The sequence below is a fragment of the Ranitomeya imitator genome, chromosome 4 (assembly GCF_032444005.1).
Source record: "Ranitomeya imitator isolate aRanImi1 chromosome 4, aRanImi1.pri, whole genome shotgun sequence".
Classification (NCBI taxonomy): domain Eukaryota; kingdom Metazoa; phylum Chordata; class Amphibia; order Anura; family Dendrobatidae; genus Ranitomeya; species Ranitomeya imitator.
This window is the reverse complement of record NC_091285.1, coordinates 195,232,653-195,256,006: the sequence shown is the minus strand read 5'-3', so window position 1 is coordinate 195,256,006 and position 23,354 is coordinate 195,232,653. Positions and strand designations below refer to the sequence as shown.

The following is a 23,354-nucleotide window of genomic DNA, read 5'->3' as shown; positions in this document are numbered from 1 at the left end:
TGGGGTCTGGTTCTGGGTTATGATGCCCCCACATGGTCTGAGTAGCAAATTCCTTAATTGATGTAAAAATACATAAATCCATGCTACACATTCATTCCTGCAATGAGTGTCACAATCCATGTTTGGATCTGAACTATCTGTATTGTGGAGTCTGCAGCGGCGTGCACAAGCTAAGTTCTGAGTTTTGTTGCTTTGTAGTTTGTGCATTCAGCTTTTGGTATCGTGTTCCCTTCACTCTCATATTGTTTATTCCTGTTTATTTGCTTTGTGGTGCTGTTTACACTGTTCACCTCCTGGGGTGGGGGTTGGGGGTTTAGTTCAGGGCTTAACAGGAGACAGGGACAGGTCGGTGACTTGGGCCTCCCTACCTTCAAGGGTACCCCCAAGTTAAGGAAAGACAGGGCTACCCCTAGCCTGAGGGGCAGTTCAGGGGTCCAGATTCCTAATCTCCTGTCTTCCTATTTTTGTCTCGTGATATTTTAACCAACCATTTTGTTTTTTCTGGTGAGCCATGGCCCAGATGCAGGCCTTTGCCCAATTGCTACAGACTCTCACCGATGAGTGTAAGGTGCTGCGTAGTGAGGTGGTGCAGCAGTTGCAGCAATTGTTGGGGTTTTGGGCCTCAGCTCAAGTACAGGCTCAACCAGAACCCAAGATATCTCCCTGACAGGTTCTCTGGAGGGAGAGATACATTTTTGGTTTTTAAGGAAGCCTGCAAGTTGTACTACAGGCTCCGCCCTCGTTCATCAGGGAGTGAGGAACAACGGGTGGGAATTATCGTTTCCCTTCTTAAGGGTGATCCCCAATCCTGGGCCTTCTCCCTGCCGACCTGTTCACCATCCCTACGGTCAGTGGACGAGTTTTTTACGGCTCTAGCGCTGGTGTATGGTGATCCAGATGGCGTTTCCCTGGCGGAATCCCGACTCGATAAGATCAAGCACGGGGGTTGGCCGGCTGAGGAGTACTGTTCAGGGTTCAGGAGGTGGGCCACTGACACACAGTGGAATGACCCTACCCTTAGGAGCCATTTTGTGCAGGGTCTGTCCCCTAGGTTGCAAGATACCCTGGTGCAGTACGCAGCCCCCAGGTCGTTGGAGGCCGCTATGTCCCTTGCCATCCGGGTGGATAGACGCTTGAGGGAGAGGCATACACCAAATGTGCCCCCTATAGTCCTTGCTAGGGAGGAGGACACACCTGTGCAGGCGGACAAACCCATGTTGGTGGGAGGAGTTGGTTCCCAAACTGGGTTGCCTGTGGTTTGCCGTGGAGTGGAGGCATGTTTCTACTGTGGGCAGACCGGTCATTTTATCAATGTCTGCCCAGCGCGTGCCAAAGTACCTGCACCATCCAAAGAGCTGCGTCCCCCTGGTCGTGTGGAGGGCGGCGACCAGGGTGTGTATATTTCCTCCATTTTTTCGTCTCAGTGTACCTTACCTGCTGAGGTGGTTATTGGTGGGGTAACTGAGAATATTCCGGTGCTTGTGGACAGTGGAGCAGGAGCCAATTTGGTGGATGCTCATTTTGTCCAGACCCATGGCCTGATGAGTAGGACGCTAGCGAAACCCTTAAGCGTCCAGGCCATTGACTCTGCTCCGCTCAGCCAGGGGAGCATTACACAAGTCGTAGACAATATACATCTGCGTATAGGGACTTGTCATGAAGAGTCATTATCATGCTACGTCTTGGAGGGCATACCAACTCCCATGGTTTTAGGACTCCTTTGGTTGAAAAGACATAACCCAGTCATAGACTGGCGGTCCAGGGAAGTAGTCAGTTGGGGTCAGTAAGGACTGCTGCCCGGGAGCTACGATCTCTGCCATTCTTCTAAAACCTACCCCTTCCCCTTCAGTGGGGGCAGCAGAGGTCCTGCCAGGGACTAGGGGCAAGACTTTACCCTCACTACAGGTTAACCTGGTGGGTCAGAGATTTCTTAGGAGGAGGGGTCAGATGAGGGTGGTGGTTCCCTCGGATCATTGTGGGGGTGTGAGTGTAGTGACACAGGGGGAAGCCTCTGTTGTCAATTCCTCAAAGAATTCTCAGTCCTGTGGCAAACGTTTGCTTGAAAATAAACGTTCAGGTCTGGACCTGTGTGTGAATGAGTACGTATGGGTGTCCACCAAAAACATCAGGTGGAAATGTGCAACTGGGACCTGGAGTTCCAGGGTGATTGGGCCATATCGAGTGTCGGCCATTCTCAGCCCGGGGACTTTTCAGTTGGAGTTACCCCCAGTTATGCATGTACACAACTCATTCCCCAGGTCGGCACTCTGGAGATTTGTGGCCCTCCGGAGCCTACGTTGCTGGCATTTTCATCAGGTCGCATTTGCCATAGACCTGAGAGTCAGGTGCCTGATGAGGTGAACTCTGGTGGATCGAGGTGTCCTCGCTGTAGGTAGGTCTGGTGAGGTCTGATGTTGAGTGTCCGGAGGCCACTCATTGAAAGGGGGGTACTGTCACGATCCATGTTTGGATCTGTGGCAAATCTGGTTTCCCTCTAATTTAAAACTTTTTTCCTTTCTGGTCATTGGGGGTTAATGCAGTCCCCCCCCCCCCTGGTGGCCGCTGGTGTTATTGCATTGCATTGCTGCTGGGTCAGCTGATGTTTATGACCACTCCCACCATCCTTTATAAGGTCACCTGGTGCATCAGCTGACTGTTGGTTATACAGGTCCTTTTAGGAGACCAACCTCGCAGTAGCAGCTCCCTGGTGTCAGCCTAGTCTGGTGTTAGGAGCTCAGTTGCTGAACTATCTGTATCGTGGAGTCTGCAGCGGCGTGCACAAGCTAAGTTCTGAGTTTTGTGGCTTTGTAGTTTGTGCATTCACCTTTTGGTATCATGTTCCCTTCACTCTCATATTGTTTATTCCTGTTTATTTGCTTTGTGGTGCTGTTTACATTGTCCACCTCCTGGGGTGGGGGTTGGGGGTTTAGTTCAGGGTTTTACAGGAGACAGGGACAGGTCGGTGACTTGGGCCTCCCTACCTTCAAGGGTACCCCCAAGTTAAGGAAAGACAGGGCTACCCCTGAGGGGCAGTTCAGGGGCCCAGATTCCTCATCTCCTGTCTTCCTATTTTTGTCTCGTGACACAGTGTGTCAAAGGTCGTCATCAGTTTATATTCCCAGACTCTTCTGTCTCTCTCAGATTTGAAATGAAATTTCCAGAAACAAGCAGCAATGAATGTTGCCTAGTGCAAAATGCAAATTGCTGTTATAGTGAACAGTACGCTGTAGTGACCAGTACGCTGCAGTCATCAGTACGTTATGCCCAGCCCGTGCTTCTGCAAACATGCACCCGTGAGTTAGGCAGGCTCTCATCACTTCAGAAATGCCAAACATGTGGACACTATATGTGGTTTAGGTACACAGAAGGGAGGGGGCATTTGGATTTGGGAGCGGAGAATTTGCTGAATTTCTTTTGGAGGGTGAGGAACCATTTTGCTTTTTCAGAGCCTTTGTACCACCAGTAACCAGAATTTCAATATTTGCAGATGACACTAAACTCTGCAGGGTAATCAATACAGAGGAGGACAATTTTATATTACAGGATGATTTATGTAAACTAGAAGCTTGGGCTGATAAATGGCAAATGAGCTTTAAAGGGAACCTGTCACCCCCAAAATCGAAGGTGAGGTAAGCCCACCAGCATCAGGGGCTTATCTACCGCATTCTGGAATGTATCCTGAAAGATGAGAAAAAGAGGTTAGATTATACTCACCTAGGGGCGGTCCCGGTCCTATGGGTGTCGCGGTCCAGTCTGGCGCCTCCTATCTTCATCAGATGACGTCCTCTTCTTGTCTTCACGCTCCGGCGCAGGCTCCTGGTCCACACTATACCTCCACTAAATCCTCCTTCTCTTATGCTATACTAGGCCACAGGCATGATCTGTATCCCAACTCATGACATGTCCGGTATCCACTCTTAGGCACAGCACGGTATGTGTGTTTCTTTTATCCACCATAACCTATATCGAGCAAGTATGTATAAGCGTGTTCTTACTGCTACGCAATACGTCTTATACATTTATGAAATATATCTCTGGCTATTGTATAATCCTGCGTAAATCTGTATATACTTTTGTTCTTTATATATTTAGTTTCGGTTGTTTTTGTATTTGATTTATACACTGTTTTTTTATGTTTGATCGAGGGAACTAGTCTGATTGCCATATGTGGAGTCAGGAAGTATTTTTTTTCCCCAATGTGGAGCTTACTCTTTGCCACATGGGTTTTTTTTTTGCCTTCCTCTGGATCAACATGTTAGGGTGTGTTAGGTTAGGCTATGGATTGAACTAGATGAACTTATAGTCTTCCTTCAACCTTAATAACTATGTTATTATGTAGTAACGTGGAAGCTCCCTATATTTCAGATGACAGACCTGAGTGGGGTCTTGTTTTTTTTTTGTGGATTGAGTTGAAACTTTTATTGGGAACATTTTACATAAAGTTTGTTATCACATTTATCCAATGCTCTACGATGAGCACTTACTTTGGGGTTTCCATCTAAATCTCTACGTGACGTGATTCAGATGAAACCCCCAAGGGATCCATTCACTATAATGAGGCAGCAGAGTTACTCTGGACTTCATCTAGCCTATGTTCAGCTGTATCCTTTTCAGAAGTGCACAAAACTGTGGCAGATGGCACTTTTATGCATAAGAAGTAATTTAATTAATTTGTAAGAGGAATTTTTATTTGCAAATTGCCTCTTCAGAGAGAAAGAGGACTTGAATTCTTCCTACAAGTCACAATCAACCCTTTAGGATGTGTGCACACGTTGCGGTTTTTTCGCGGTTTTTCCCGATAAAAACTATATAAAACCATAAAAAAAACGCATACAATAAGCATCCCATCATTTAGAAAGAATTCCGCATGTTTTGTGCACATGATGCGTTTTTTTCCGCGAAAAAAACGCATCGTGGTAAAAAACGCAGCATGTTCATTAATTTTGCGGTTTTTTTGCGGATTTCCCACTACAAAATGCATTGGGAAGTGTCCGGAAAAAAACGCGGCAAAACCGCGGCAAAAACGCATGCGTTTTTTTTGCGGATTTCTTGCAGAAAATGTCCGGTTTTTCTCAGGAATTTTCTGCGAGAAATCCTGAACGTGTGCACATAGCCTTAAAGGCAACCAGTCAACCCCAAAATCTAAGATGAGCTAAGCCCACCAGGATCAGGGGCTTACCTACAGCATTCTGGAATGCTGTAGATAAGCCCCCGATGTATCCTGAAAGATCAGAAAAAGAGGTTAGATTATACTCACCTAGGGGTGGTCCCGCTGAAGTCCGGTCCGATAGGCGTTGCGGTCCGGTCCGGGGCCTCCCATCTTCTTACGATGACGTCCTCTTCTTCTTGTAGTCACGCAGCAGCTCCGGCGCAGGCGTACTCTGTCTGCCCTACTGAGGGCAGAGCAAAGTACTGCAGTGCGCAGGCGCCGGGAAAGGTCAGAGAGGCCCAGCGCCTACACATTGCAGTACTTTGCTCTGCCCTCAACAGGGCAGACAAAGTACGCCTGCGCCATAGCAGCAGCGTGAATACAAGAAGAGGACATCATCGTAAGAAGATGGGAATCCCCGGATCGGACCGCGATGTCCATCGTACCGGGACCGGCCCTGGGTGAGTATAATCTAATCTCTTTTTCTCATCTTTCAGGATACATGGGGGCTTATCTACAGCATTACAGAATGCTGTAGATAAGCCCCTGATGCTGGTGGGCTTAGCTCACCTTCGATTTTGGGGGTGACAGGTTCTCTTTAACGAGTCTTGCAATATATCAGGTGGCGCTATACCGAGTTCAAGTCCTCCTTCTCTCTGAAGAGGCAATGTGCATATAAAATTTCCCAGGGGAGCATTGCACGGCGAATAAGCCTCCTTACCTTGACAAGCCAGAGCTGGTATGTCACTCTCCTCAAGGAGAAGTCTTACCCCTTTGTAAGAGGAAATAATTATTTAATACATCCAAGACCCATGACCGAGAGGGGTTTCTGACACCTGACTTCTGATGACGCAAGATTTTTTTTCTCCCAGAATAATGAATGAGTATCTGTAGAAAAGATACGCATACACGATGTGTCATCAACACACTGCGACTAATGAATACCTGAATTCCAATATTGCAATGTTTAAAATATAAGGTACTTTGCCACATCAAGTGTTTATTGCGAACTATGCCTGGTATCCTTTTCCCTCCCCATTCACATGAGGCTGTTTGGCATATAGAGAGGTAGAACATTCAGTGATAAGGATCATCCATATGCAGGTACAACTTGACATGGTTGGATGACACTTGCCCCCACACGGGGGGACCTAGTGAATGACCTACATAGAGCTGGGACCACCGTAACAAAGGCTACCATCAGTAACACACTACGCAGCCAGGGACTCAGATCCTGCAGTGCCAGATGTGTCCCCCTGCTTAAGCCAGTACATGTCCGTGCACGTCTGAAATTTGCTAGAGAGCATTTGGATTATCCAGAAGAGTATTGGGATAATGTCGTATTGTCTGATGAAACCAAAGTAGAACTGTTTGGTAGAAACAAAACTCATTGTGTTTGGAGGAAACAGAATGCTGAGTTGCATCCAAAGAACACCATACTTATTGTGAAGCATGGGGGTGGCAACATTATGCTTTGGGGCTGTTTCTCTGCAATGGTACCAGGATGACTGATCCGTGTACATGAAAGAATGAATGGGGTTATGTATTGTGAGATTTTGAGTACAAACCTCCTTCCATCAGCAAGGGCATTGAAGATGAAACGTGGATGGATCTTTCAGCATAATAATAATTCCAAGCACACCGCCAGGGAGTAAGAAGCATATGGTCCTGGAGTGGCCTAGCCAGTCTCCAGATCTCAACACGATAGAAAACCTTTGGAGGGAGTTGAAAGTCCGTATTGCCCAGCGACAGGCCCAAAACATCACTGATCTAGAGGAGATCTGCATGGAGGAATGGGCCAACATACCACCAACCATGTGTGCCAACCTTGTAAAGACTAAGGCTGCCGTCACACTAGCAGTATTTGGTCTGTATTTTACATCAGTATTTGTAAGCCAAAACCAGGAGTGGGTGATAAATGCAGAAGTGGTGCATATGTTTCTATTATACTTTTCCTCTGATTGTTCCACTCCTGGTTTTGGCTTACAAATACTGATGTTAAATACTGACCAAATACTGATAGTGTGACGGCAGCCTTACAGAAAACATTTGACCTCTGTCATTGCCAAAAAAGGATATATAACAAAATATTGAGATGAACTTTTGTTAATGACCAAATACTTATTTTCCACCATAATTTGCAAAATAAGTCTTGCCAAATCAGTCAAGGTGATTTTCTGGAGTTTTCTCATTTTGACTCTCATAGTTGTGGTCTACCTATGATGTCATTGTCAATTACAGCCCTCTTTTATCTTTTTAAGTGGAAGAACTTGCACAATTGGTGGCTGAGAGACAGACATATCTTCTTTGTTTGGGGTACCAGAAGTGAAATTTCAATTTTTCTTCAGCACTTCACTGCTCAGTGTAGGTATCAAAGTCATAAATATCTGCTTAAATCACCACTAAATTGAATAGATATGCGAGTGATAGAAAGATATTCTTTTAACAGGGAATGTGGTTGCTGCAGGCTCCCAATGTACCGGTAGCCCCAGGTTACTTGACTTTCATGCCCTACCTACATTTTTGCCTTGGCAACAAATTAGGTACCTGACAGCTAACAACAGCTATCTGATCTGATACAGATAATATTGTCCACTAAATTTTATAATAGTTTTATTCTTTTCTCCTGTGAGAAGTCAGACGAAAATAGATACAGTACTTCGTTTTACATTTATATGACCTAGGAATGGTCTACTGAAAGAAAAGCTTGTGGTCAGTGATAAATAGGTCAGAAATTGATTTCTATAGAGTAATTCCACAATGTGATTACATGAGTGTCCAAGCATCTCTAAAAATAAGACTTACCAAGAGGATCTGCCTTCCCATCCTTGTCTGGGACAGTGAATACTCCCACCACTTTATGCCCTTCTTTACGTAGATTACTGTACACTTCCTGGCCAAAGATGCTCTGACCAATAAGAGCTAATCGTAGTTTATTCTTGTAGTATACCTGTAACACACAATGGCATTTGCAAGCAATTGTTTCTCTAATAAACATCAATATACAAGAGCCAAAGAAGAATGATTCAAAACTATATGACAATGAAAACTTATGCATATACTCTACACTGGAGTGAGCCTGACGAAGACTTTGCACCAAGGTTGAAACACATTGCTCTGTGCTAAATAAACTATTATAATTATTATTACCACTATATATTCCACCACTCTGCTGATATGCAGCATATCGTCAGCTATAGTGGTCTTCTCAGCACCCCCTACTGACAAGACTAAGGGTATGTTCCCACTGTCAATAAATGCTGCGGGTTGGACGCTGAATACATATGCAGCGTCCAACCTGCAGCGACCAGATGTTAAAGCATAGTGGATGGGATTTCAAGAAATCCCATCTCCACTATGCGTACACGGCGGATGCCTCCGGTGTCCCTGTGGAGACGGACATGGGGAGCGTCTTTCCAGACCACAGCATGTCTATTTATTTTGCGGAGACACTCAGTCTCCGCAAGATAAATGTCACCAGCCCAATGTATTGGACACGGTGATTCCGCACGGTTCAATGAATACATGCGGAATCACCTGCGTTCAAAAGCCGGCAGCGCTTTGGACGGAGCGGAATTGTGCTGTGTCCAAAGCGCTGCCGATTACTGACTGTGGGGACGTAGCCTAAGTGTTCTGATCCTCCTGGAGCTAATGTCTATAGTTCTACTCTATTGTGGATGTCCCAGTATTTTGGAAGAGGCAGCAGTTTATGGAGAAGCTATACCCATAAACAGAAGAAAAAGAAAGCAATGTAACGACCCTAAAAAAATAAGAACATTTAACACAGTGATGGAAGTTGGCTCCAGAATAACCAGAAACAAACTTAGTCTTTATAGGTGTGCACTCACTGCAGTCAATGGTGAAGGAAATGATCAGTACTGACACTGTTGTAGGAAAGGGATTCAGAAAATTCTGATTTACGGACTTAGGCATTTATATTTTTTCCTCTAGTGCACTAATGACTTATTGCTTTGTCCCAAGCGTTGACACTCAGTTTTCCACAAACCTTTATTGTACCGAGCCATAATATATAGAAATGCACAATTATACATCATCTATGGAAAATTGAATGACACCCATAGTATATGATACTCATAAAGGTAAATATGGTAGATCATTTTTAACCTTAGGGATTTAGGGCACACGCATGTATTACAATACAGTAAGAATATGGTGTTTTATCCAGATGCAAAACATACATCAACTGAGATCTGTATTACTGTATGTTTTCGGTTCTGATTTGCTCCATATGCATTCTGAAGGATGCTCTTACAGTATAAATTATATTGGTTTGTATGGATCAAAGTTAATATTTCTTCCAATCTTTCTGCAATATGGTTACATACCTATGTTACCAAGTCATATCAACCTTTTACTAAGTTACAACATGTTATCACAGCTTATCCCAACCTGAAATGCCAAGTTTTAAAAACCAGTCTTCTGCTCTTCTGCTATGTCAACCTCAAGCACAAAGAGCAACCTCCAGCTCTATAGAGCACCAGTCGTCTGCTATGCCAACCTCCAGCACAAAGAGCAATTTCCAGCTCTATAGAGCACCGGTCTTCTGCTATGCCAATCTCCAGCACGAAGAGAAACATCCAGTTCTATAGAGCACCGGTCTTCTGCTATGCTAACCTCCAGCACAAAGAGCTATTTCCAGCTCTATAGAGCACCGGTCTTCTGCTATGCCAGTCTCCAGCACAAAGAGTAACCTTTAGCTCTATAGAGCACCAGTCTTCTGCTATGCCAACCTCCAGCACCAAGAGCAACCTCCAGCTCTATAGAGCACCAGTCATCTGTTATGCCAACCTCAGCACAAAGAGCAACCTCCAGCTCTATAGAGCACCAGTCGTCTGCTATGCCAACCTCCAGCACAAAGAGCAATTTCCTGCTCTATAGAGCACCGGTCTTCTGCTATGCCAATCTCAGCACGAAGAGAAACCTCCAGTTCTATAGAGCACCAGTCTTCTGCTATGCCAACCTCCAGCACAAAGAGCAATTTCCAGCTCTATAGAGCACCGGTCTTCTGCTATGCCAATCTCCAGCACGAAGAGAAACCTCCAGTTCTATAGAGCACCAGTCTTCTGCTATGCCAACCTCCAGCACAAAGAGCTATTTCCAGCTCTATAGAGCACCGGTCTTCTGCTATGCCAGTCTCCAGCACAAAGAGTAACCTTTAGCTCTATAGAGCACCAGTCTTCTGCTATACCAACCTCCAGCACCAAGAGCAACCTCTAGCTCTATAGAGCACCAGTCATCTGTTATGCCAACCTCAGCACAAAGAGTAACCTCCAGCTCTATAGAGTACCAGTCTTCTGCTATGCCAACGTCAGCACAAAGAGTAACCTCCAGCTCTATGGAGCAAGCAATCACTATGTGCTAGATGGATGAAAACTTGCCTATCCTAACAATATACAGCATACGGATACCATCCCAACCTAGGGAAACCTCTGAAAGAAAGCTGCAGGTAATCACAAGGTCGCTCTTATTTACTTTAGATACTGGGAGTGGCTGTTTTACTGGCACGAACGATAGGGCACACCTGGGCATTCATATAACAGCAGTTTTTACTCCCATAGGTAGCATATGTTATAAAGCGTAGTTGCACCTAAAAATAACAGGAATTAGAGATTGGTGTGTCATTAAATTGTGCAAATCCCCCATTCCAGGCAGCACCAAGGTGATAACAACAAGTAAAGTATAGCAAACAGAGCATTAAACTGTCATGGGGCACAACAGAGGAAATACAAAGAAACATACATTATCTTTGCATCCATTGTGTATAATAAATATCTAGTATACATATTTGCTTGTTTATAGTTATAATATTTTCATGCTTTGGAAGACTATCTAGTTTTAATATTTCACTTATGGCATCATAAGATTTCTGCCTCACTTGACAAGAGGGTGGGGATTTGGGTGCCCAATTTTGGTGCAAAGTTAAGCACTTAAATAGTAAAAACTGTAAGACAAGTATCTTAGAGTGCACCAAATGTAATATCCAGTGATAGTGATAAATTAGGCAAATTTCCAGATTGCCCAGTCTAGGCTTATGCTGTCCATATAGTACAAGGGATTAGTACAATGTAAATAACTTTTATGCCCAATGATGACAAAAGTATTCTCGGAAGTGATACCTTTATTGGCTAACCAGAAAATAATATGTTTGCAGCTTTTAGAGCACAGAGGCTCCTTCTTCAGGTAGGATTATAAATGAATTAATAAGACAAGAGGGCCAGTACTGGGGAATCTCCACTGAACTAAGCTGTGCCAGCCAATGTCTGTTCTGCTTGGAAGAGTGCATGTGTAAAATGCAGAGCCAGAGCCATAGTGGTGGCTGAGATGAACTGGTTACAAATGCTCTGGCCCCCCATTACATGTAAACAATGTCTCTTCTGCAGCATACCTTTTGCTTCACCTTCTGCACCATCTGAGTCCCATCAGGCTGGCTGTGGTTCCGCTGCTTCCATTGAACAATAAGAGACAGAATCCTTTTCCAACTTAAAACGAAGAACTTTACTATTAGATTGTCTCAGCACATTCCAGTCAGTTACAGCATTAGCATCAGGTTCCACGCAGTTCACGTTCTCCGCTTTTCCTACGCTTTCCTCTACTGCCTGCAGTACTTTATGGTGACATACCACCTCTTGCGATAATGCAGCATTCTCCCTGTGTGAGCTAAATACACCTGAGTGTTCCTCCGTCCGTTTCGTCCTGGTACAAAAGGCATCAGCCCAAGCCATGATCTGCTACGTGGCGAGCGACCTGTGTCCCCTGTACTGGTTAAGAACCACTTCTTGACTCCTGTTCTGAACTGTGGAAAGCGCTGCTGTCTCAGCTGTACCCTCTGTCCGTCCGGACTCAGAATGGCTGGGTACTTTGCTTGAAGTTACAGGGCTGTCCCTGTGCGGTCCGGGGCATTAAGCTCCACGGGACTATCTGGGTACAACGGCCCTCCTGAGCTGTTCAGCTCCCAGGCTCTAACTAACTCTAAAACAGGAAGACACTTTTACTTATCACAGACAGCCCCTCCTACATAACTATGTATAATGTGGAGCCACATCTAGTGTCCTATAACAGATTTTACACTTGCCCTATCCTACAATACCCAACATTACTGTTGTGAATTCTGTTGTCGGGCTCCCTCCTGTGGTCATGAATGGTACTTCGGCTGGTTCTGTCCATGGACTTCCTCTGGTGGGTGTTTCTGAGTTTCACAGGTGATGAGGTTAATTCGTTAGCTGCTGCTCTATTTAACTCCACTTAGATCTTTGCTCCACGCCACCTGTCAATGTTCCAGTATTGGTCTGTTCACTCCTGGATCGTTCTTGTGACCTGTCTTCCCATCAGAAGCTAAGTTCCAGCTTGTATTTCTTTGGTTTGCTATTTTTCTGTCCAGCTTGCTATTTAATTTGTTGTCTTGCTTGCTGGAAGCTCTGGGACGCAGAGGGAGCGCCTCCGCACCGTGAGTCGGTGCGGAGGGTCTTTTTGCGCCCTCTGCGTGGTCTTTTTGTAGGTTTTTGTGCTGACCGCAAAGTAACCTTTCCTATCCTTGGTCTGTTCAGTAAGTTGGGCCTCACTTTGCTAAATCTATTTCATCTCTGTGTTTGTATTTTCATCTTTACTCACAGTCATTATATGTGGGGGGCTGCCTTTTCCTTTGGGGAATTTCTCTGAGGCAAGGTAGGCTTTATTTTTCTATCTTCAGGGCTAGCTAGTTTCTTAGGCTGTGCCGAGTTGCATAGGGAGCGTTAGGCGCAATCCACGGCTATTTCTAGTGTGTTTGATAGGTTTAGGGATTGCGGTCAGCAGAGTTCCCACGTCCCAGAGCTCGTCCTTATTATCAGTAACTATCAGGTCATTCCGTGTGCTCTTAACCACCAGGTCCATTATTGTCCTCACCACCAGGTCATAACACATTACATAGCAGCATAACAAATTTACACAATAAAAGGATTTACACATTTACAGTGCCTTGCGAAATTATTCGGCCCCCTGGAACTTTTCAACCTTTTCCCACATATCATGCATCAAACATAAAGATACCAAATGTTAATTTTTGATGAAGAATCAACAACAAGTGGAACACAATTGTGAAGTAGAATGAAATTTATTGGTTATTTTACATTTTGTGGAAATTCAAAAACTGAAAAGTGGGGTGTGCAATATTATTCGGCCCCTTTAACTTAACCCTTATCCGGCTGAATAGGTACAATTGTAACTATTCCGTTTTAAAATTGCAATAACTTTTTTTTGAAAAGACGTAGAGGGCTGAAATTTCGTGACATCTCTACATTTTTGGTCCAGAATATATTGGCCAAATTTCAATAAAATATCTCCACCCGCTTCCGAGATAAGGGGTCGAGATCTTTTTGCATCCATAACAAGCTGCATAGGTACAAATGTACCTCATATATTTTGAATGAAGATAATGCAAGGGAAAAAGCATAAATTTTTTTTTAATGATAATGCTATTTAACTATTATAAACAAGTAAAAAACTGTTCATTTACATTATAAAAGAAAATGTAAGAAACTTTTTTTTATTGATTTTCTTTGCAAGTAATGCATGTTGGCTTTGCTACAGAGTGTTCATCGCAAATGGGTTTCACACAAACCACACAAGACTTTCTAGTCTTGCGTTGTTTTCGCCTCAGGTCTCTGCAGACATAGCAACTACCAACAACAGGGGAGGGTCCACGACTACCATGAGGTATTTTGGGGCCAGCTGCTGGCTGCGATGCTACCACAATGCATCGTCCAAGCACCATTTCTACTGCACCTCGAAGAAAATGGTTTCTCATTATCATTTTGTTTGTACTACGATCTTCAATTGCAATCATACACAGCTGATTTGCGAGATCTTTCAGGAACTTTCTTCGTTGATCCTTTGCCCTGAAGCTTGGATTGTGTTCTCTGTAGATGATGTAGGATGCTAACCCACTGACATCAATCATATTGTAGAAAAATGCCAAAGTCCAACGTGATGTTCGTCGTTTCACAGTGTACTCTCCCAACATTTTATCCATAACATCAACGCCACCTTTTGTTATGTTGTAGTATTTTATTATCTCTGGCTTGGCTGCTAGTGTCTCTTCAACTTCTCCCGTCATGTGCATAGATGATAGAAGCACGACTGATTTGTTCTTCTTTGGTACATATGAACAGACTGTTGCATCATGATTGTAGGCAAAATTTGTCGAGTATACAGGCCTTTCTTTGGCAGGCTGCATGTTGTTAGGTAGGAACCTTTTGTTTTTTCTCACTGTACCAACTAGTGTCATGTTCCAGGAGTTCAATACCTTAGCTAGTTCCATGGTTGTAAAGAAGTTATCGGTGGTGACATTTCTTCCAGAGCCTTTATACGAGCTCACTAGGTCCAATACTGTTCGTTCTCCAATGTTTACTTGTCGAGGACCATCAGTTGGTTTCCCAGTGTAGAGCTGACCTTGTAAAGGGTAGGCATTTGATGAGTCACAAGCCCAGAAAATCTTTATGCCATATTTAGCTGGTTTTGAAGGTATATACTGGGTAAATTTAGTATGACCTCTAAATGGAAATAATTGCTCGTCGACGGTGATACAATGATATGGCTTGTAGGCTCTCTCCAGATTACTGTTCAGCATTGTCCAGATGTCCCGTATTGGTGCAGCTTTATCTGTTTGCACACGTTCTGCACGTGTATTTTCGTTGTCAAACCTGATAAATCTGAGTATCATCTTGAAGCGGTCACGAGACATGGCTGCACGTATAAGAGGCAGAGCAGCAACATTCCACATTTCCTCCAGATTCTCTTTGTTGGCTCTGTGCACACCAGCAGCAATCAGTATGCCCAAAAATGCATGAAGTTCAGTTTCAGTAAATTGCTTGAATGTTTTTTGTGGTGGCCGTTTGGAAGAATCAGGAAAACGTTGTACCAGTTCGTTGTTGTAAGCATCACAAACTCTCTTGGCCTTTCGATTCGTTTCCCGTAATATGATGTCACACATCTCGGGAGTCATGATGGACTTGAATAGCTCTTTTGCTGTATATAGGTTGCTGATTGCTGCAGGGCCACCTCTTTGTCGTAGGACATTACGAGATTTTGTTTGTGCATTTGGCAGTGGATTACTGCACCATTGAGTTTCATCCTTAGCAGTCCAAATGTCGCCTGCACTTTGACGCACAGAATCATCCTCAACACTTTCGTCTGATTCGTATTCATTTTCATGCTCTATGACCATTTCTTGTTCAATGTCTGAATCTTCTTCAGTAACATCCACTTGTGGTACATAGTTTTCATCATCAGATGGAACATATGGTTCATCCTCATGCTCAGAATCAGATTCTTCTAGCATTCGCATTATTTCGTCAGACGTAAATCTGTAAATATGAAAAAATGTAAAATAAATAATTTTCCGAAATACTACATTATTGGCTTTTCACAAAATTATACTAACCTGCAAACATGTTTTCTTGGATTATGGCGGAAACTAGATCCAGCATTACTATCACTCATGATGACTTGCTAGATGAATTTTGGCTTCGTATTTTGTGCTGAATATAAATAAAACATCGTAAAACAATATGTAGATACTAATTATTATCCATTTTTCGTATAAAAATTATACCTATAGTGATAAGTTTCATACAAAATATATGTAAGCCAAGTCCAGGCTGAAAGACAATTTAACTGTTCTGTCCCCACATAATGAGAATAAAGGTATAACTGGCTGTTAGATGCTGTGAGACTTTCCTACCTTCGTTTCCAAGAAATTGAAGACTTCACAAGCCTAGAAATGTGTGCTCACAGCAATGAGATGAACAGCAAAATGGCTAATGAGAGGAGGGAGGCAGGAAGACAAGTAGAAGCCACTCCCAGTTTGAATTAACTTAATTGACAGCAACATAAGTGACCAGTAACAACACTGAACAATAGATATCAGCATAACATTTGTAGCTGAATGAACTTTAGTTTCTGAAACCAAGTAAAGTCTTCCCACAGTGGAGGTATATGTGAAGGTACAATTGTACCTATGCAGCCTGTTAAGGTTGTAAAATTATGCAGCCTGACAAGGGTTAATATTTTGTTGCACCACCTTTTGCTGCGATTACAGCTGCAAGTCGCTTGGGGTATGTCTCTATCAGTTTTGTACATCGAGAGACTGAAATTCTTGCCCATTTTTCCTTGGCAAACAGCTCGAGCTCAGTGAGGTTTGATGGAGATCGTTTGTGAACAGCAGTTTTCAGCTCTTGCCACAGATTCTCGATTGGATTGAGGTCTGGACTTTGACTTGGCCATTCTAACACCTGGATAAGTTTATTTGTTAACCATTCCATTGTAGATTTTGCTTTATGTTTGGGATCATTGTCTTGTTGGAAGAAAAATCTCTGTCCCGGTCTCAGGTCTTTTGTAGACTTCAACAGGTTTTCTTCAAGAATGGTCCTGTATTTGGCTCCATCCATCTTCCCATCAATTTTAACCATCTTCTCTGTCCCTGCTGAAGAAAAGCAGGCCCAAACCATGATGCTGCCACCACCATGTTTGACAGTGGGGATGGTGTGTTCAGGGTGATGAGCTGTGTTGCCTTTGCGCCAAACATATTGTTTGGCATTGTTGCCAAAAAGTTCGATTTTAGTTTCATCTGACCAGAGCACATTCTTCCACATGTTTGGTGTCTCCCAGGTGGCTTGTTGCAAACTTTAAACAACACTTTTTATGGATATCTTTGAGAAATGGCTTTCTTCCTGCTACTCTTCCATAAAAGCCAGATTTGTGTGCAGTGTACTACTGATTGTTGTCCTATGGACAGACTGTCCCACCTCAGCTGTAGATCTTTGCAGTTCATCCAGAGTGATCATGGGCCTCTTGGCTGCATCTCTGATCAATCTTCTCCTTGTTTGAGATGAAAGTTTAGAGGGACGGCCGGGTCTTGGTATATTTGCAGTGGTATGATATTCCTTCTATTTCAATATGACCACTTGAACAGTGCTCCTTGGGATGTTTAACGTTTTGGAAATCATTTTGTATCCAAATCCGGCTTTAAACTTCTCCACAACAGTATCACGGACCTGCCTGTTGTGTTCCTTGGTCTTCATGATGCTCTCTGTGCTTCAAACAGAACCCTGAGACTATCACAGAGCAGGTGCATTTATACGGAGACTTGATTACACACAGGTGGATTATATTTATCATCATTAGGCATTTAGGACAACATTGGATCATTCAGAGATCCACAATGAACTTCTGGAGTGAGTTTGCTGCACTGAAAGTAAAGGGGCCAAATAATATTGCACGCCCCACTTTTCAGTTTTTGAATTTCCACAAAAATTTTAAATAACCAATACATTTCGTTCTACTTCACAATTGTGTTTCACTTGTTGTTGCTTCTTCACCAAAAATTTACATTTGGTATCTTTATGTTTGAAGCATGATATGTGGGAAAAGGTTTAAAAGTTCCAGGGGGCCGAATACTTTCGCAAGGCACTGTAAAGGGGGTAATGCGATACCCCTTACACATGGCTCAGTGAATGCCCGGCCTGGAAGCTGTATGAGTAAAGCTGCTTTATCGTCTTAGCTGCAGGCAGGGCTGCCATCAGGGCATTACTGCCCTGACTGGCGTATGGGGCCCGGTGGGCAGAGGGGGCCCGCATCGGGCCCCGTCTCATCTGCTCACCGGGCCCCTACCGGCAGGCTAAACCGGGCCCTTATCGATGCTGCGGCAGTTTAACGCTATTGATGTGTAGGTGCAAGTTAATAGTTAACAGCCGCCAGCCAATCGGAGGCTGGCAGCTGACGTCACCCGCAGCGCGCACGTTGCCAGCGTCTGATGTCCGTGTCAGTTGCCGGCAAGTGCACGCTTCAGCTGAGTGGAAGGTGCTTCACTTTCTCCGCAGGAGTGCGGCCAGGTAAGAAGAATTTCTTTTTTTTTTATTATTGAGAGCGGAAATCGGGGGGCCCGAGGCAGAATGCTGAACACACTGGGGCAGAATGCTGGAGCACTGGGGGCAGAATGCTGGACACACTGGGGCAGAATGCTGGATACACTGGGGCAGAATGCTGGAGCACTGGAGGCAGAATGCTGGACACACTGGGGGTAGAATGCTGGAGCACGGGGGCATAATGCTGGAGCACACTGGGGGTAGAATGCTGGAGCACTGGGGGCAGAATGCTGGACACACTGGGGGCAGAATGCTGGACACACTGGGGCAGAATGCTGGAGCACTGGGGGCAGAATGCTGGACACACTGGGGCAGAATGCTGGAGCACTGGGAGCAGAATGTTGGACACACTGGGGGTAGAATGCTGGAGCACTGGGAGCAGAACATAGGAGCACACTGGGGGCAGAATGCTGGACACACTGGGACAGAATGCTGGAGCACTGGGGGCAGAATGCTGGAGCACTGGGGCAGAATGCTGGAGCACTGGGGGCAGAATGCTGGACACACTGGGGCAGAATTCTGGAGCACTGGGGGCAGAATGCCGGACACACTGGGGCAAAATGCTGGAGCTTTGGGGCAGAATGCTGGACACACTGGGGCAGAATGCTGGAGCACTGGGAGCAGAACACTGGAGCACACTGGTGGCAGAATGCTAGAGCACTGGGAGCAGAACACTGGAGCACACTGGGGGTAGAATGCTGGAGCACTGGGCGCAGAATGCTGGACACACTGGGGGTAGAATGAAGGAGCACCGGGGGCAGAATGCTGGAGCACACTGGGGATAGAATGCTGGAGCATTGGGGCAGAATGCTGGACACACTGGGGGTAGAATGCTGGAGCACTGGGGGCAGAATGCTGGAGCACACTTGGGGGTAGAATGCTGGAGCACTGGGGGCAGAATGCTGGAGCACACTTGGGGGTAGAATGCTGGAGCACTGGGGGTAGAATGCTGGAGCACTGGAGGTAGAATGCTGGACACACTGGGGGTAGAATGCTGGATCACTGGGGACAGAATGTTGGACAAACTGGGGGTAGAATGCTGGACACACAGGGGCAGAATGCTGGACACACTGGGGCAGAATGCTGGAGCACTGGGGCAGAATGCTGGAGCACTGGGGCAGAATGCTGGACACACGGGCAGAATGCTGGACACACTGGGGCAGAATGCTGGACACACAGGGGCAGAATGCTGGACACTGGGGCAGAATGCTGGCGCCCTGGGGGCAGAACTCTGGAGCACACTGGCGGTAGAATGCTAGAACAATGGAGCACACTGGTGGTTGAATGCTGGAGCACTGGGGGCAGAATGCTGGACACACTGGGGCAGAATGCTGGAGCACTGGGGGTAGAATGCGGGCACACTGGGGGTAGAATGCTGTAGCACTGGGGGCAGAATGCTGGCGCACTGGGGGCAGAACACTGGAGCATACTGGTGGTTGAATGGTGGAGCACTGGGGGCAGAATGCTGGACACACTGGGGGTAGAATGCTGGGCACACTGGGACAGAATGCTGGAGCACTGGGGCAGAATGCTGGACACACTGGGGCAGAATGCTGGAGCACTGGTGGCAGAATGCTTGAGCACTGGTGGCAGAATGCTGTACACACTGGGGCAGAATGCTGGACACGCTGGGGGCAGAATGCTGGACACACTGGGGGCAGAATACTGGACACACTGGGGGCAGGACTGGAGACAGATGGGGCAAGAATGGAGATACGAGGCATGATTGGAGACACGGGGCAGAATGAAAGACACAGCCATTGCACAGTACATAGCAGTGGCACACTTATAAGATTATCTCAGCACAGGAACTTTGACACATCCCATTGTGTAACATTATTCCATGATCTAGTGATTAAACTTAACTTTTGCTTGCGGGAATATCCCTTTATCCCCTTTCTGACATTGGGCATAATAGTACGCCAATGTTGGACTCCCTCTGCTGGAGCACTGGGGGTAGAATGCTGTAGCACTGGGGGCAGAATGCTGGACACACAGGGGGTAGAATGCTGGAGCATTGGGGGCAGAATGCTGGACACACTGGGGGCAGAATGCTGGACACACTGGGGCAGAATGCTGGACACACTGGGGGCAGAATGCTGGCGCACTGGGGGCAGAATGCTGGCGCACTGGGGGCAGAACACTAGAGCATACTGGTGGTTGAATGGTGGAGCACTGGGGGCAGAATGCTGGACACACTGGGGGTAGAATGCTGGGCACACTGGGGCAGAATGCTGGAGCACTGGGGCAGAATACTGGACACACTGGGGCAGAATGCTTGAGCACTGGTGGCAGAATGCTTGAGCACTGGTGGCAGAATGCTGGACACACTGGGGGCAGAATGCTGGACACACTGGGGCAGAATGCTGGAGCACTGGGGGTAGAATGCTGGGCACACTGGGGGTAGAATGCTGTAGCACTGGGGGCAGAATGCTGGCGCACTGGGGGCAGAACACTGGAGCATACTGGTGGTTGAATGGTGGAGCACTGGGGGCAGAATGCTGGACACACTGGGGGTAGAATGCTGGGCACACTGGGACAGAATGCTGGAGCACTGGGGCAGAATGCTGGACACACTGGGGCAGAATGCTGGAGCACTGGTGGCAGAATGCTTGAGCACTGGTGGCAGAATGCTGGACACACTGGGGGCAGAATGCTGGACACACTGGGGCAGAATGCTGGAGCACTGGGGGTAGAATGCTGGGCACACTGGGACAGAATGCTGTACACACTGGGGGCAGAATGCTGGACACACTGGGGCAGAATGCTGGACACACTGGGGCAGAATGCTGGAGCACTGGGGGTAGAATGCTGGGCACACTGGGGGTAGAATGCTGTAGCACTGGGGGCAGAATGCTGGCGCACTGGGGGCAGAACACTGGAGCATACTGGTGGTTGAATGGTGGAGCACTGGGGGCAGAATGCTGGACACACTGGGGGTAGAATGCTGTAGCACTGGGGGCAGAATGCTGGCGCACTGGGGGCAGAACACTGGAGCATACTGGTGGTTGAATGGTGGAGCACTGGGGGCAGAATGCTGGGCACACTGGGGGTAGAATGCTGTAGCACTGGGGGCAGAATGCTGGCGCACTGGGGGCAGAACACTGGAGCATACTGGTGGTTGAATGGTGGAGCACTGGGGGCAGAATGCTGGACACACTGGGGGTAGAATGCTGGGCACACTGGGACAGAATGCTGGAGCACTGGGGCAGAATGCTGGACACACTGGGGCAGAATGCTGGAGCACTGGTGGCAGAATGCTGTACACACTGGTGGCAGAATGCTGTACACACTGGTGGCAGAATGCTGTACACACTGGGGCAGAATGCTGGACACGCTGGGGGCAGAATGCTGGACACACTGGGGGCAGAATACTGGACACACTGGGGGCAGGACTGGAGACAGATGGGGCAAGAATGGAGATACGAGGCATGATTGGAGACACGGGGCAGAATGAAAGACACAGCCATTGCACAGTACATAGCAGTGGCACACTTATAAGATTATCTCAGCACAGGAACTTTAACACATCCCATTGTGTAACATTATTCCATGATCTAGTGATTAAACTTAACTTTTGCTTGCGGGAATATCCCTTTATCCCCTTTCTGACATTGGGCATAATAGTACGCCAATGTTGGACTCCCTCTGCTGGAGCACTGGGGGTAGAATGCTGTAGCACTGGGGGCAGAATGCTGGACACACAGGGGGTAGAATGCTGGAGCATTGGGGGCAGAATGCTGGACACACTGGGGGCAGAATGCTGGACACACTGGGGCAGAATGCTGGACACACTGGGGGCAGAATGCTGGCGCACTGGGGGCAGAACACTAGAGCATACTGGTGGTTGAATGGTGGAGCACTGGGGGCAGAATGCTGGACACACTGGGGGTAGAATGCTGGGCACACTGGGGCAGAATGCTAGACACACTGGGGCAGAATGCTGGAGCACTGGTGGCAGAATGCTTGAGCACTGGTGGCAGAATGCTGGACACACTGGGGGCAGAATGCTGGACACACTTGGGGCAGAATGCTGGACACACTGGGGGCAGGACTGGAGACAGATGGGGCAAGAATGGAGATACGAGGCATGATTGGAGACACGGGGCAGAATGAAAGACACAGCCATTGCACAGTACATAGCAGTGGCACACTTATAAGATTATCTCAGCACAGGAACTTTAACACATCCCATTGTGTAACATTATTCCATGATCTAGTGATTAAACTTAACTTTTGCTTGCGGGAATATCCCTTTAACCCCTTTCTGACATTGGGCATAATAGTACGCCAATGTTGGACTCCCTCTGTTTGATGCAGGCTGCGTCGCTGAGCCCGCACCTTTCTGAGCACATGACAGCTGATCTACAGCTGACATGTACCTGCAGCAGCCGCAGGTGGAATCGCTATCCACCCATGGCTGTTAACTAGTTAAATGCCGCTGTCAGCTTCTAGCAGCAGCATTTAACTCGCGCTTACCGGAAGCGTGTTGCTAATCCCGCCCATCGGTGACCCCGTCACATGATTGAGGGTCACCGATGGGTTGGCATTAGAGATGAGTGAACCCGAAAAGTAAAGTTCAGCGTCCATACCGAACATCTACTCTTCGGGCACAGACACCGAACACGGACTTCATCAGGAAAATATCGCCAACGGTCAGAGAGCCACAGTTCCCATGGTGCTAGCGGGGTCACAGCAGCTCAGCCCAGCTGGGAATGCAGCCTCAGTGATCGGAGGTAACCTCGATGACATCACCACCGTTCACTGAGTCTGCACCTGCAGCAGCTCATTTACCAGTGGTTCTCAGCCTGGACAGTTGCATCTTGGCACCGTCCAGATTGAAAACTGTTTTTCCCCCAGACATGGATTACAGTGTTGGACAGAAAGTTAGAGAGGTGAGGGATACATTTGTTTTTTATTTTCTTACAGAAGACAAGGGATTCGGTGGAATTAGGCATTTGGTGAGCATAACTGTGTTTGTTATTTTAAAATAAAAAATGTAAAAGTGTGTTTTGTTTTATTTCTAATAAAGGACTTTATTCTTGCTGTGTCTTTATTTACCATATACAGTGGGTACAGAAATTATTCAGACCCCTTTAAATTGTTTGCTCTTTGTTTCATTGCAGCCATTTGGTAAATTCACAAAAGTTAATTTTTTTCTCATTAATGTACACTCTGCACCCCATCTTGCCTGAAAAAAAAAGAAATGTAGACATTTTTGCATATTTATTAGAAAAGAAAAACTGAAATATCACATGGTCATAAGTATATTCAGACCCTTTGCT

The 23,354-nt window shown here is 46.3% G+C and overlaps 1 protein-coding gene across 1 annotated transcript in view; it reads right to left on the bottom strand.

Annotated features, from left to right (window-relative positions):
* The window catches only part of ALDH1L2 (aldehyde dehydrogenase 1 family member L2), a 109,757-nt gene that overhangs the window by 75,677 nt on the left and 10,726 nt on the right, over window positions 1-23,354 (bottom strand). Inside the window, exon 2 of the mRNA XM_069764215.1 lies at window positions 7,955-8,099. Within this exon, the coding sequence (XP_069620316.1) occupies window positions 7,955-8,099 (145 nt within the window). The remainder of the gene's footprint in view (window positions 1-7,954; window positions 8,100-23,354) is intronic.